The sequence below is a fragment of the Streptopelia decaocto genome, assembly GCF_964273445.1.
Source record: "Streptopelia decaocto genome assembly, chromosome: 7".
Classification (NCBI taxonomy): domain Eukaryota; kingdom Metazoa; phylum Chordata; class Aves; order Columbiformes; family Columbidae; genus Streptopelia; species Streptopelia decaocto.
Window position 1 is genome coordinate 53,683,110 of NC_138661.1, and position 15,718 is coordinate 53,698,827.

The 15,718-nt window shown below is 39.8% G+C and overlaps 1 protein-coding gene across 3 annotated transcripts; it reads left to right on the forward strand.

Moving 5' to 3' along the window:
* Nucleotides 1-381: 381 nt before the first annotated feature.
* UEVLD (UEV and lactate/malate dehyrogenase domains) lies at nt 382-15,404 on the forward strand. 3 transcript variants are annotated; one of them, XM_082059265.1, is made up of 13 exons: nt 382-458; nt 2,364-2,448; nt 2,913-2,975; nt 3,722-3,885; nt 4,616-4,751; nt 6,709-6,833; nt 7,447-7,552; nt 9,431-9,601; nt 10,551-10,724; nt 11,250-11,334; nt 11,965-12,088; nt 13,416-13,576; nt 13,907-15,404. In XM_082059265.1, exons 1-13 carry the CDS (start codon nt 417-419, stop codon nt 14,007-14,009), a joined length of 1,539 nt encoding a protein of 512 aa, XP_081915391.1. In that variant the 5' UTR covers nt 382-416; the 3' UTR covers nt 14,010-15,404. The 3 variants fall into 3 exon arrangements, with proteins under 3 accessions (XP_081915391.1, XP_081915392.1, XP_081915393.1); XM_082059267.1 differs by lacking the exon at nt 382-458 and adding an exon at nt 1,080-1,098; XM_082059266.1 differs by having other exon boundaries at nt 13,416-15,404.
* The last annotated feature ends 314 nt before the right edge of the window (nt 15,405-15,718 follow it).

The following is a 15,718-nucleotide window of genomic DNA, read 5'->3' on the forward strand; positions in this document are numbered from 1 at the left end:
CCTGCCAAGGGGGTGCCCCTGCAGCACCCCTGTTCTGCACCTGCAAGTGCCACGCGTGGCACACCCTTGCCTGTCGTCTTGAAGAACATATTTAAGGAGCTCCCGGGTAGCTGCGAGAGTTTGTTTGTTGTTTGTTTGTTTGTTTGTTTTTCCACAGATTTCAGCCTTTTTTAGAGGCTGCGGCCCGGCTGGCGGGATGGTGCACATCATGAGGTGTGGAAACGGCACCCAGCCGACAGCTCCTCGCATTCACCTGTCACAGTAATGTATTGAAACGTTTATTTGAGCGCCTGCTCGCGCCGTTAGAAGGAAAAAATTAAAAGGACACATCTTTATTTACGGTTCCCCTGAGGGACGGCGGCGCGCCCCGCGCAGGGGCTGCTGGGAGGCGGCGGCGCGCGGCCCCTCCCGCCGCCATGGCGCTCGCGGAGGAGGCGCTCAGGAAGCAGCTGGGCAAGGTGCGCGCGGGCCCCGGCCGTTCAGCCGCCGGCGCGGGGGGGGGGAGGAGGGGAGGGGGCTGAGGGCTGACGGGGCGGAGGAGGAAGAAGAAGAAACGTTGTGGAAAATGCCGAGTTTTTAGGAGGGGTGGAGGGGACGGGGCGTGCGGCGAGGGAGATGCGGTGTCTGGCGGCCCCGGCCGGTGGCCGCTCCCGCGGGCGGGAAGGTGCGGGGTGGGGAAGGGCGGCGCTGAGGGGCCGAGCGGCCCAGCCGCCCTCCCGGTGCCCGCAGGCAGCGCGGAGCCGTCTCCGGTGTCCTGGTCATCGCTTGTGACAGACTCGGCTCCCCCTCGGGACGCAGGGTTTACGTTGCCTTACAGCAGCTGAATTTAAAGTTGCAGCACGTAGAATTTTATTCCTGTGGTCCAGGACACAGTAACGTGGGTGACGTACTGCGTGCAGTTAAAACCTTGCCCTGCCTGAAGAGTTACTCGTTTCCTTGGGGATTTTTTTGTGATAGTCCTGCGCTATAGAAACAGTCATTTACTTTTATAGCATTCCTCTGAGTGAGGTAAAGGCATTTTAATGTCCATATGAGAAACTGAGGCATGTGTATTTAAATTTTGGGCTTGCCAAATAATTTTAGGTGCAAAATGAGAAGGTATGTATCTGACTCACCTCGTAAGCCTCTCTGATCTTTAGAAAATAACAAAATATGTAATAGGAATGCTTCATTTTGTATTACAAATAAGAAGGAGGTCAGCTGAGGAAAGATGGCTTTGACTTCCTCAACCAGATGTATCAACGCTTCTGAAATGTGTTAAATTTGTGTTGACATTCTTAATTTGGGCACCTTTGATTATTTTTTTTTTCTTACTGCTTGCCTTTGCAGTATCCTGTAAGATTGCATGTGAAGAAGCTGACTAAAAGGTGTTTCTTTTCGGTAGCTTTGTGTTTTCTTGTACAAAGTGGAGCGTAGTCACACCATCCATGTAGCTGTAGTATTGCTGCTGTTTCTGGTGGGTGCCTTACTGAAGAGATTGTAGATTTTAGGTACTACTTCATGGCAGGGAGCAGCTCTTTAAGCCATTGTCAGGCTGTAGTTGCATTTGCTTAAGTGAGACTTCCAGGACAACTCCAGACTTGCTAAAATAAGAAGCAGATGCTCTAATCTAGGAAATGGAAAATATTCTTCATAGTGATAAAATGCGTGAGAATGCAAGTCTCTTAGAAGTTCAGGTATTGGACTGGCTGAGGACAGTCTAAATGAAGTAGCAGTGATTCATTCTTGCTGATAATTATTTTCAAATCACATTTCAAGCATCAGTACTTCTGTTAATCTGTGGGCAAATTTTCTGCAGGCAAGGAAGAGGGATGCCTTATTTTGCTTGAATTTTCTCAGCTCCCAAGGACAGCTTAAACATGGAAAAAAATTCCCAAAGGCTAATTACTTGTACATTTAATATGTTTGTGGAAACTGACATCTTATGAAACTCTTCTAAAATGTGTGCAGGTGGATCTGAGTTTTTAGTAGTAACTGTGTCAGTAGTAAGATGACTTCTTATTTCTGAGAGGTTTATATTTTTATATTGTTTTTAATTATGGTGTGCAGATGAGACTAAATTTAATTAAGCCTCTGCTCACACAGCTGTAAAGGAAAGGTAATAGGAGTGATGTTCAGAATTGTAGTTCCAATGTAACAACAGCAGACCTGCAATACCCTTCAAGCTTTTTTTTTTTTAATCAAATTTTTTTTTATAATATATTTCACACCAAACTGTTTATAGTACTACAAGTAATTATTACCTTCCCCTTCTTGTGTTTCTACTTTCTCTTGGTTCCTTTTCGCTGTCTCTGGTAACGAAAGAAGGAGCTTTTGAAATTGAAACGTTTTTCCTTTTTTTTTTTTTTCTTTCCCCTTCCCAGTATAAGTTCAGAGATCTGACCATAGAAGAACTAAAGAATGTTAACAAGACATACCCAAACTTCACATTCTCCATGAACACATACAGTAAGAAGTGATACAGTTACTTTGAACTAATTGTGATATTTACTTGCCATAGATTCAGACTGTGTATAGTAGAATCTAAATAGTGTATCTTTCAGCTGTCTTCCTATCTTTATTTTGACTTACGGTAAAATTTCTGGTGCCATGTGACTAATTTTGAAAGCTCTTCCGAGAGTGCATATGTATAAAAAACTAAGCAACTCATTCACTAAATTTCATTTCATTTTAACTGGTCAGTAATAATAGAAGATTGATGTTCCTTAAAATTCTTGACATGTAGTGGCATTTTTCCTGTATCCCATGCCTGTATTGAAAACATTTTGATGTCTTTATCATATCAAGTGTAACTTCTGGATCCCTCAGCCTGACTGAAAGTTTCTACAAGACCAGAATTAGACCCAGGACTGGGGATTTTCAGGCTAATGCTTTTGAAAGGATTTTTTTTTTAATAACAGTTTTAATTTCAGCCTTCAAGGATGGATCCCAGAAGGAACTCCTGAATTTTAGTGGTACCGTTCCAGTGAAATATGGTAAGATAAGTCAAATATAATTTCCTTACCAGGTATTAATCTAATTGCAAAATGTGTTGGGTACTTCCTCTTAACAATATACTGTGCGGCTTGTTTAAAGGTGGCTATAAAGGATTTTATATTAATTGGCAGAAGCTACTTCTGCTGCATAAAAAAGTGTCTTCATGCAGTCATAGATACTGGAATAAAGTCGTATTAGATAAATCAATTAACTATTTAAAAAATCATGTACTTTGAGACTGTGTAGGCAAACTCTTTGGTTCTAATGGAGGTTTGAATGAACTCTCCAAGGTCTATGCTTGTATAGGCAGTGTCTAAATATAACTAGTAGGTAATTTTTTATTTTTAACTTAGAGCCTTTGAAGTCTGAGGTAAAGCTTTTATTAGATGCCTCTTTGCATCAGTTGTTGAGTCCTAAAATACATATGATATGTGTGGCTGTAAGAGATTCTTTGCCTGGAAAAGGGGACACCTTGACTGATAGAATATCCTGGGAAATAAAAAAAGCAATAAAGCTTTATATTAAGACACACGCAATGGGTAGCACTTCAAGCTGATCCAGGCAAGTCTGCTTTTATTAGCAAGCCTGAGTAACATAATTACTTTCAGGTGTGAATCTGGAAAGTGGTCTGTCAGGCTTTTTTTCTTTGTTATTAAGAAGCATGAATCGTATGTACACATATCTGGGTTTCAGTGCCTCTTCTCCATGCAGAAGTTAGCAATGGCTTTTGTTTTGTGTTGAACAGGTAATTCCTATAACATACCTATTCGTCTGTGGATTCTGGATTCTCATCCCTTTGCTCCGCCCATTTGTTTCTTGAAGCCAACAGCGAACATGGGCATTTCAGTGGGAAAGCATGTCGATGCTCATGGCAGGATTTATTTGCCCTACCTGCAGAATTGGAGCCATGTAAGAGGTGGAGTGACTGATGGGAGGAACATACTTGAAAAGAAAGCATGTTTGGATAAGAGTGAAAGGGTTTGGGGCTTTTTATTTTCTGCATTTTTTGTTAAATATGTAATGATTTTGTAAAGAGAAGCAGAATGTTATGTCTATTGGAAGCACAGCTTTCAGACTGAAGTGATTGTAAAGGAAGTTATAAGTGATGGTAAGGAAAATTATTTTAAGCTGAAGAAAAAAGGGACTGACTTCATTATAAAGCAGTATAAGCCTCACATGGGCACTTTGGTACTTTTCCTTTGTTGCTCTGAATAATGAATGATAATACTAGACCAATTGAGTATCCCTTAAGAAAGTTTAATGGAAATTCCTACCTTTTGGATATGTCTTAGCAGAACTCTGAAAAAGTAGCATAGAGGTTCAAAAGCCAGTGCTTTTGCTAAATGATTTTCTGCACTGTATTAAATAACTTACTTAAATATGTCTGCCAGGCAAGTAAAAGTGATTTATTGAATGCTAGCTTTTGGAAATGGATGGTGTGTATTTTTCATTATTGATACAGAAATTCCCAGGCTTTCTTTACCTTAGGTGTTTCTGTAAGTGTTAAGGGTATCAATATTCATAATTCAGTTAAATTTTGTATAGCTATGGTTCTTTATGAAATACTGCAGTTTACAGCTGATACCACTATATGAAATAGCTATTCAACTCTTTTGTCTTCTGTATTGCTATATTTCAGCCTAAATCAACTGTCATTGGATTAATCAAGGAAATGATTGCAAAATTTGAGGAAGAGCTCCCTCTGTATTCGTTATCTTCTTCTGATGCAGCCAGGCAATCAGAACTTCTCTCCTACATTGCAAAGATTACTGAAGGTGTGGATGTTTTCATATATTTGTTTGTGATGTTCCTACACAATATCTTCTTTATTTAATTTTATTACTTGATATCACACAGATGCCTACACAATTTTAATATCTGAATTTTTTGTGTTTGCATGTGTACAGTATTTGGTATTTACTCTGTGTAGTCACAAGTGCATCTTTTTGAACTGAGAGCTCAGATTCTCTTTATTTGAATAAACAGCTCATTTTAGATGTTTGCATTTAAACATACTGAAAAATGCTGTAGACTTTGTAATACCCACTTATTGGAAATTACTGCAGCAAAACTCTATGTGAGATCTTTTGGAAAGGAAATGTGGTTTTATTATAAACAAGTTGATTTTACTCAATCACAGTCATTTGTTCTCTCAGGTCTCATTCACTCACACTCTCACATCCACAGTCACAAGCCCTGAGACCTGTCTGAGCACAGTCTCTTGTCTGTAACACTGAGGACAAGGAGCACTGGCTGTTGAGCCCGTATTGTGTCTCTTGGGTTCTTCTTGGTCTTGTCTTTTACACCCTTCAGGAGTGGATGCTATTTGGCATTTTTGTCTCATTACTTTATCTCAGCCATTCTAAGTTTTGGGCAAAATTCCTGAATTTCACAATTCTCATGTTTTCCTTATCTCGGTATTTCATGGCTTCAGTCCTGTTGTTCTTCATCCTGACACATTTTCGTCAGATCAGTCTTTACTTCTTACTTCTTTCAGTGAAATCACAGATCATGATCTGTGGCAACTGGTACACACCTTTCCCTTTAACCCTTTTCTGCCGTTTCTTCTGATAATTGTGTACACCTACATGATTGTGAACACACATGTATATGCACACACAATACACATTTCTAGTAAATCAATCTTAATGTTTCTGTTAGGACTCTCTCTACATTATAGTCAGAATGAGATCTGTTTTATTACCAGTAGCACTGGCTAAACAGCCTCACATCATTGTATTTTAATCAAATTCTGATTTGCATGTCTTTTCAAAACACAAATATTATGACCATGCTATATATTCACATCTGTAACAGTAGCAAAGGGAGTATTGTTTGTATGGTCTTAGTGTCTAGCTTCTTGATACTGTTATGCCCAGAAGGTAAATTGTATCTTGGGCTGCATCAAAAGCAGTGTGGCCAGCAGGTCGAGGGACGCGATTCTGCCCCTCTGTTCTGCTCTGGTCAGACCCCACCTGGAGTCCTGTGTCCAGCTCTGGAGCCCTCAGTACAGGAAAGACATTGACCTGTTTGAGAGGGTCCAGAGGAGGAATGTGAAAATGATCAGAGGGATGGAATGCTTCTACTATGAGGAGAGGCTGAGAGAGTTGGGGTTCTTCAGCCTGGAGAAGAGAAGGCTCCAGGGAGACCTTATTGCGGCCTTTCACTACTTAAAAGGGGCCTGTAAGAAAGAGTGGGACAGACTTTTTAGTGGGCCTGTTGTGATAGGACAAGGGGTAATGATTTTAAACTAAAGGAGGGTGTATTTATGGTAGACATGAGGAAGAATTTTTTTTATATTAGGATGGTAAAACACTGGAAGAGGTTGCCCAGAGAGGTGGTAGATGCCCCATCCCTGGAGACATTCAGGGCCAGGCTGGACGGGGCTCAGAGCAACCTGATTTAGTTGGCGATGTCCCTGCTCATTGCAGGGGGGTTGGGCTAGATGACCTTTGAAGGTCCCTTCCAACCCAAACTATTCCATGATTCTATGCTCATGTTTTCTACCTAGTGAAAAAACATTTATGTTCAGAGAGGAGTATTTGTGTTCTACACCTTGCAAGTTGTGATGAGTTTTCTGTGGTCAGGCTTGACAGCTATTTTGAAGAAGCTGATATAATTTGGTTTAACTTGCATAACTATGATCCTTTATGAAGCAACAATACTTGATACAGTATTGATACAGTGTGGACCAGCACTTAATTTTGTGATTTGATTTTCCTTAAATTGTAGGAGAGACTGGCATGAAATCAAAGAGTAAAATTGGTGGAGACAAAAACCAAGGATGTTTTAACAAAATTACTGTTGTTGGAGCTGGAGATCTTGGCATTGCATGTGTACTAGCAATTGCAGCAAAGGTATGTAATTATTATAGGCAGCAACAGACCTGATTAATAGAGAGACTTCCAACCTAGTTCTTAGTGTCTGGCACAGAAATAACTCAGCAGTTGTAATGCCTCTGTCACTGCTGATGTCATTAGCCCCTTCAGTTAACTTATGGACACACACAAGTGTTAGTTTCTGCCTTGTTTTCTCAGTCAGCTTTTTAAATACAAAGGGTTGAATATTGAATTCACTTATTTTGAAAGCCCTTAGTTAAAGGATTCTTGCCTGAGCGGTGGCTTCTTACAGTTGGGATCTCCTAGTCCCCTGGAAGACGATAGTCTGTAGATGGTCTGTGCTTCATTACGGCTGTATTCTCAGGGACAACAGTAGCATCAACATTTATAACTTCCCAGAGATGGTTTTGTGAGGTTTTTTTGTTTGTTTTGTAATGAGTCATTTTCCAATTAAATTCACTAAATTCTTTTTCTTGTGATTTGGTAGTAATTTTGGTCAGTAATTTAGTTTGTTTTATACTCAGTACAACAAACAATGGAACTGGAGGAATATTGGTTTTTATTCTTCATTCCCCCAAGAGCAAGTTTTGGTTTGTTTTATCATGGATCTGCGTTCTTTTTACTCATACAGGGTGCTGCAGACAAGGTGGTTCTTTTGGACCTTTCTGAAGGTTCAGCAAAAGGAGGGACCATGGACTTGGAGATCTTTACTCTGCCAAATGTGGAGATCAGCAAAGGTATTGGATGTTGTTGCTGGAATAGGAGCGAGTAGTGTACTGTGTGTACTTGTGCTTGTTTTAATGAGAGCAGGACAGCTGGGGAAGTAGAGGGGCTCTGGTGTATGTGCCATCTTTTAAAAACTGTTATCTTCTCGTAGCTTCTTGCTTTTCTTCATTTTCTCAGGGCAAAATTGGGAAAGGAAGGCTCAGCAAAGCTTGTGTTGCTTTTATTTCAGGGTTTTTTCATTCTGTTTATAGAGGTAGAGGTATGTGAGCCTGTGCTTCCAGGGTAAGAGTCTAATGCTGAAATTGGACTCACACAGAAATAGAGAGGAGCCAAGCTAGTACTTCAGTGTCATAGGGGGAGAGAAGTAAGGGGAGAAAAAATATATTTATGTTAGGGAATTAAAGATAGTTGTGAGAGCAGTGTTAAAAAGGCTGATAAATAAAAGTGCGTTTTGAAGTACTACGTTCCAAGATTGACGTTCATTAAAATGCACATGGCCAATAGTTCTTAATCATTGTCACTGCATATCCAAATAACTAGTTCTTAACAATCTTGTCCTCAGTTAGCTGTGAGTGTACAACTCAACAGAGTCGATGCCATGTCTCCATAAGTAGTGGTAATGGCTACAGTCTTTGGTCTTAGCTGCAGAGATTGAGGTGATACAGCTTAAAACCCCTCCACAGGGGAAAATGGAACTGAATTAAGCAGCTTCCCCATTCTTCCTTGCTTGTCTGTGGTGGTTTTCTGTTCCTTGTGCCCTCTGCAAGATAAAATAGGAGGCTTTCTTGTGCTTCTGATGTAATTTATCTTATTTTGGGGAAAGGGGCTTGTTCTGGTTCCACCAGGCATCTTATGTCCTTATTCTGCACCTGACATTGCCTGCTCTACATCCTTACATCTTGTCTTGCAGGTTTTACTGCTAGCACACTTTTTCCTGATCCCTGGTTGTGCAGCTGTACCACAAATCTCTGTTGGTGTCTTTGTGGTTACCTATTACGTGTTTACATTTAGCTGTGGTACAAATAGCCTGTATGTTGTTGCTGGCTGTGCTATTAGTAGTGTTACGATATTACAAAATGTTTATACATGGTCACCTGTTATTTTAGCATGTTTATATCTAAGTTTTGGGCAAGCTGATATTGATTGTGTCCTCCTTAGTATGCTTCTAATTTGCCAGTGCACTAGGCTCCTGCTTTAGCTTCAGCTGGTTCCAGAAGTGGTGTGACAGTCAAATTACCTTGTTTCTGTGTCCAGGCTGGTCACAGATGTGATATGATACGGTACTCAAATATTCAGAGTCACCCGCTCAAGGCTGTTCTGACTTTGGAATTTCTGCAGCAAATGTAGTTGTGTGTTTTCTTGGGCTAATAAATACTTGTCTTTTACTTCAGTTAATAAATAGTCTTTTGGAACACTTTTCATGGTTGTCTACATGTCGTTGATTAAGCTATTAGAACAAAAATTATAGAAGCCTCAGATAATAGGGAAAAAGTCTTTCCCCTTCTTTAAAAATCAGAATAAAAAAGAAGGAGCCTTTTCATGGATGTATTCTTTTTTCTCTGTTGCCAAGAAAACTTGGAAAAGCTTATCTGTCGACACCATCTAGATCTTTTGTGGTCTCTGCTCTGTAACCTCAGACAAATTGCAGTCTGCCTTCTGTGTTTGCCAAGTATGAAATGGGAAAAGTAGTTTTGTGGGAGAGCTGTGTTCTACAGGTGCTGTGAAAGTGCCCCAGATTCCATACTGGGGGACACAAAGGGAGACAGGAGGGGAAGAATCCCTAACTAAAGTGAATGCTGCAGTTCAGCCTTTAGGACAGCTCTTTGTTTTGCATCCAAAACTTGATAGAATTATATAAAATTTAAAAATGCCTTTTCTTTATATTTCAGATTTTTCTGCTTCAGCTGATTCAAAAGTTGTGGTACTTACAGTTAATTCTCTGGGTAATGCTCAGACTTATCTTGATGTTGTACAAAGCAATGTGGATTTGTTCAGAGGAGTTATCCCAGCAATATCACACTACAGTCAAAACACTGTTCTCCTTATTGCTTCTCATCCAGGTGTGTTGGTACTTCACCTAATATTCTGTCCCTCAGCTGGCTTTCTCTTCGGCCTGTTTTAAAAATATGTTACTGCCAAATACACCCACTTAGTCAAAAATTCTTGCTACTCTGAAAGTTGTTTTCCTTTACAGCTTTGAGCAGGACACTGTCTTTGGGTTTTTTTCTTTACTGTTACCAAGATAAAAGAAAATAGTATACTTTGTTTTGTACAAAAGGTATGTATTCCTGTATGTTTCTGTATGTAGTTTCGACCTGACTGTGTCTACAAGATTAGCATCCATTGGCTGTTGTCTTGTCAGTTGTGAGTTTTATGGATGTGTTTCCCCTGGGCAGTAAGGATAGGGGGGGGTGTGTGTGTGTGTATTATATCCATACTATCAGACTCACAGACTACCAGTGTACGTAATCCAGAGTTGATAGTAAATATTCCAGCTGTGTTGTCATGGAAAGTTTGAATCTGTTTGGTCAGTGATACTGTGAACTAAGCTAAAGCTAAAACTCTACTGAAAAGGGAAAGAAAGAGGTGTGGACCTCTCTGTCCTGTAAAAACACTGAAGACAGGCCACTCAAGTGCTTCTTAACTTTTGTATCATGTAGAGTTGTGGAGCTGGAGAAGAGAGTGCTTGCCAAATGAAAAGAAATTAAACACTGGCTGAATTAAATTTAGAAGCATGTGAGGGTTTTGGTAGCAGGAAGCATAGTGACTCATTCTGAAGTTTCACTTGACTTCTCTTAAAACTTTACCTGGGCTTTGAATTTTCTTCACATCCTCCCCACCTGACTTACTGTTTTAGATTGAAATAAACTACTGGTGTGTTCTTACATGCTTATACCTTTTCTAAAGTAAACAATTTTGTCCTGAGTTTTTCATAATCGTGATTCATAGTTTGCACTTGTGTTGAAATTTGAGTCCTTCATTGTCAACATATTTTTCTTTCACATATAGTTGAAGTAATGACATATGTGTCATGGAAGCTGAGCGCATTTCCCAAAAGCAGAGTTATTGGAGTAGGTGCCAACCTAGATACTGAGAGATTTCAGTTTATACTGACAAACCTTTTGAAAGAAGAAGTGCTGGCAAAAGATGCTTGGATTATTGGTGAACAAGGGGAAGACAAAGGTAAAGTGATACTTTATTATTAGACTATGAGTATATAATATCCTGGCAGTGCTTAAGTAATTGAGTAATGAAAGTATAATTGAGAGAAGTAATAAAGGTAGTCATAAGCAGGGTGGTAGATTTTCATAATAGTGGTTCTAAATAATACACTTTTAGTATGTGCCTGAGACTGTAGACCCGAAGTCATAGCAAAGTATTTGACATTTGTCACAGTAAAAAAAGATATAGAAACTACAACTTCACATGCTTTTTCTTTGATATAACAATATAGGTTAGAAGTACAAAAAGATGAAGGAAATGTGGTATAAAATATGGTGAGATACTGCTAATGTAAGAATTATTGCATATTACTTCATTCTTAAGCGTCTCTGGCCAGGTACTACTATAGAATTTATGTTAGCAGTCCAGGGAACTTTAGTTCATCAGCTACATTTGGGTTGTTGTGGGGTAGTTGTTGTAACTTATCTGGTACCTGTTTTAATCGCTGGTTGGGCATGTATTTAAATGTTGCTTATTTCTATTTAGTACCATCATGGACCAGTGGCAATTCAGTTGCAAATCAAACAGAAGCAATGGCTGCTCATAACTCAAGAGACAAAGTGGCTAACAGGTAACATAATTATAATCTTAATTTTTTTTTTTCTTCATGTTTAGGCACTTGAAGTTTGCAGAGTTTTTTCTTCAACTCTGTATGAAAAGGAGGAAGTTTGCTTTAAAATCTTCATACATAGAGTTTATAGGTCTGGGCCTCAGTGTCATTCAGTTTCATATATGGGTATATGCCTGCTGTTTTTCTGAAGTTCTCAATAATGTTTTGCCTGTGATGACCTAAAGGCAATACAGGCTTTGTGGAATATACACTAGAATATTAGAGCTGCCAGTTCAATTGTTTGCTTTAAAAAAAATAGTAGACAAGCCTTCTGGAAGGCTTTTCTCAGAGCTTGTGTGGAAGCAACTTACTTCAAAGCACAGTACATGTTTGGATCAATATACCCAATTTAATTAGCCACATATCAGTTGCACCTCTTGACAGAAGAGAGAATTGTTGCTAGTGTGGGTAAAATATACATAAAGAAATTATTTAAAGCAATTCTTAATTTCCTTCTGTTGTTTTCCAAAATAGAATCATGTTTTTATTGTATACTTCACCTGATATGGTACCTTTAACCTGTCTCTTGGGCTTTACATATAAACCAAAATAGGAAAAATCATGTTTCTCTCCTCTTCTTGGTTTATCTAGAGCTATGGAAGTTCTAAAGGGAAAAGGTCAGAGATCTTGGTCTGTTGGGCTCTCAGTTGCTGATTTGACGGACAGTATACTGAAAGATAAAAGAAAAGTTCATTCTGTATCCACTCTGGCAAAGGTAAATGTGTTACTAATATATTTTGATTGGCACTGTAATTATATTATTTATACTGGATATGACCATTAATTTTAACAGCACAGACATCTCACTTAAAGTAGCTGTTCCACAGTAACACTGCTTCTGTTAATTTCTTCCAAAACCAGCTTTCAATTCTACTCCAAAAATGAGCAAAAATCAACTCTTGTGTTAATCTGAAACCAGTATTAAAAGTGGATTATTTTCCCAAAAATAGAAGAGTCCAGAGGGAAAATGTGGCTGACCGGCTCCCCTGGAATAGCTGGATTTGGCCAATGAAGATGAATGTGTGAATGTGTGCATTGCAGTTTCAAGTGCTCAGCATTTAATGTAAATTTTTTCCAGAGGCCAAAGGAGTTCAGTATATTTTATGAAAGTATAAAATACATGTTCTGCCAGTATTTTATTTGAGGAGCTTTGAAATAGCTGCTTTTTTACTCCTTCATACTTTACATTGAGAAGATTATGAAGCTGTATTTAACTTAAAATTGTAGACTGAACCTTATTTAAAGCTTATCCTAAAAGGCTTCATAAAAGCATTAAGTCATCTCATGTAAGGAAAAAACAAAAACAAAAACAAAACCAACAAATATGTAGAAACATTTACTGGTCACTTGTATTTACAAGCTTCAGAAGGGTGATTTGCATGTCCCAGTGCAGTGAACCTGAGTAGACTGCTTATTGCATCAAGTACAGACACCTAATTTAGTCATTATGCTTTCAAGTAAAGTTTTTTTAAATAATTTATTAACTAAATTCAGATCTCTTAAACTGCAGGGTACCTACAGAATGTGAAATTTCCCATACAGATCTTAAAAATAAAATCTACAGTGTAAACCTGAATTATAGGTATATAAGTTTAATAAAAGTCTCTCACAGGATGAATATGGGATCAATACTTGAAACGTATTCCCCATCTAGCTCTCTTTGGCTGCATTTTAAGATTTCTTTTGTGCAGTCCTAAAAGAATTAATGATACTGTACTGTCAAATGTCTCTTCTTGTTCTACCTAAGAAACTGTTTAAATGGTGGCTTTGTAGTACAAGCTTTGGCTGCATTACAGAGCTCTGATATATCAATATTGGGAAACTTCCAAGTGTCGAATGGTTCAAGATTTTTATCTTTAACATTTTAAAGTTTCTATGTGGTAACCCAGTTGCACAGGATCTAAAATAACTGGAATTTGAACTATACAAAACATGCCATATAATGGAATATCCTTGCTTAATACAAGGTGATTTTGTATAATTCCATGCTTCAGAGCGGAAATAAGTAACTGTGTGACCATGTTATTTGTGTGTTGTTTCAGGGATGTTGTAATATAAACAGTGAAGTATTCTTAAGTCTACCGTGTATTCTTGGAAGCAGTGGAGTGATTGAAATGGTCAAACTAGAAGAAGATCCACTAGTGCGAGAGAAACTGCAGAGCAGTGCAGGATCAATCCATGACCTTCAGCAGCAACTGAAACTGTAAGCGAGCACAAGGGAAGCCACAGTCTGCTCACAGTGTCAGAGATTGGCTAGGTGGAAAGGGTTGCTTGATATATATGGATTTCTGTGTAGAACAAGAAGCTTATTTGCTTTATTCTCAAAAAGTGCTTTCTCAGTTTTGGTTTACATCCTTTAATACTGCACTACACAGTAATTTCTTATTTGAAAAGTGCACTTTTGGTAGCCAAAATGAGTAGGGTAACGTGCAAGAACATTTTACCTAAATTCAGGTGACTTGTGCCTGTGGGTTTTTGGTTGCTAATTATAGCCTGATTCTTGGGTTATTCTCAGCACTTTGTACCTCATCAGGACAGAGTCTAGGAGACCAGCTTACTCAGCTCTGTGGAAACTCCAGTGTGCAGAGCCAACAAGAACTCCTGGTTTTCAAGTGCCGCATCAGGGGCTTGTCTAGAATACGGTCACGCTCCAGCTCTTCAAGGCACCAAGGGAGGCAGTTCAATCTTTCATACCTACCACAGATGCCCTTATGTCAATGGACTCCTGCTTATTACTAAGGGGAAAAAAAAAGCTCAAAGTGTGACATTAGCAGTATCCTTCAAACCTGAAGTATTGGATATGAATTGCTGCTTCATGTTTACTGATGTCTGGTCATGACTTCTTCAGTCTTATTTTGTAAAGACAGGGTGCTGAAGCATCTGCATTTCTCAGTACATACATGCAACATTCCTACCCTGTGCAGCATCAGAACAGGTGTCCTTCCTGAAAGGGAAGAGCACGAGGTGGGCTTCAAATAGAGAATAAAATCTGACAGTTAAGTAATGCAGAAATACCTGTGAGTTCAGGCCTTGATGCAAAGCTGGCTGATGTCAGTAAGCTTTACATCAGCCTGAGGAGAATGCAGCTACGTGGAAGGCAACAGAACGTGTAACCCTCCTCAGGGGAGGCCAGGGATGTGGTGAAAAAGCAGGATGTGAATTTTTAGATAAATCAAAACCCAGATGTTTTTAAGGCAAAGGTGTTTTGGGGGCTTCCAAGCTCTTGGTGCACAGCAATGGTATAAGACTCCATTCATCCCAATTATACCTCAGCATCGCGATGCAGACGGAGGAGACGTGGGCTCCACTCCTGCTGTGTGCAGCCTAAGAACGGCATTCCATGTTTACATTTTGAGGTGTGACTGGTTAAATATCGATGACGCTTTCTGAGGAAATTAGGATATGCGGCAGAGTGGCAGATCTGTTCCTTTGTGCCTTCTGGTTATATCTCACAAAGAGCCAGACTTAAAAGGAATTCTGAGTTTATATTGATCTAAGAATTAAGATAGAAACAGAAGGAAAGCAAGCCTTTAGTAATTTGTTGCTTTTTTCATGGACTACTCAAATTTCCTTGTGTGGTTGTCAGTGATAGGACAAAATTAGTGATGGCTGCAGGTGACTTTTTTACTGTATTAAAAAAATACTCCCAACACTGGCTGGATTTCAGGGTGCCTTTTTCTTACTTTGGAAAAAAAACAGCATAAATTAATGGTTTTCTGTTGTTTTGCAAGGTGATGTATTTGATCTGTTGAGCATTCTCATGGGAATAGTCCAGGTGTTTTGTTTATTTAGGGGTTTTTATTAATAGCTTTTAAAAGCTGCAAAGTCTTCCGGGGCTGCCTTTTAGATTGATGCTTGTTTTAAAATAACTCAGCTATTTAGAAAAAATGTCACTCTTGTTTGCGTTGTATTCCTTGAAAAATAACCAAAGGACACCAGCTTGATCAGTGTGGTGGGAAATCGCACTTTACATTCTCACGGGAAATTAATTCCCGAAACTATGTATTAACAATAAACTGCACTACAAAGCATTTTCAGACACTTCGTGTTTTTGATCCACACAGTCCTGCTGGGGCGCAGCGTCTGTGCGGGGTGTCTGGAGGCAGGGAAGCGGCTGCCAGGCGCTGTCGGTGGAGCTCCCGGCGGGGGCTCAGCCCCGGACTCCCAGGCGCTGTCGGTGGAGCTCCCGGCGGGGGCTCAGCCCCGGACTCCCAGGCGCTGTCGGTGGAGCTCCCGGCGGGGGCTCAGCCCCGGACTCCCAGGCGCTGTCGGTGGAGCTCCCGGCGGGGGCTCAGCCCCGGACTCCCAGGCGCTGTCGGTGGAGCTCCCGGCGGGGGCTCAGCCC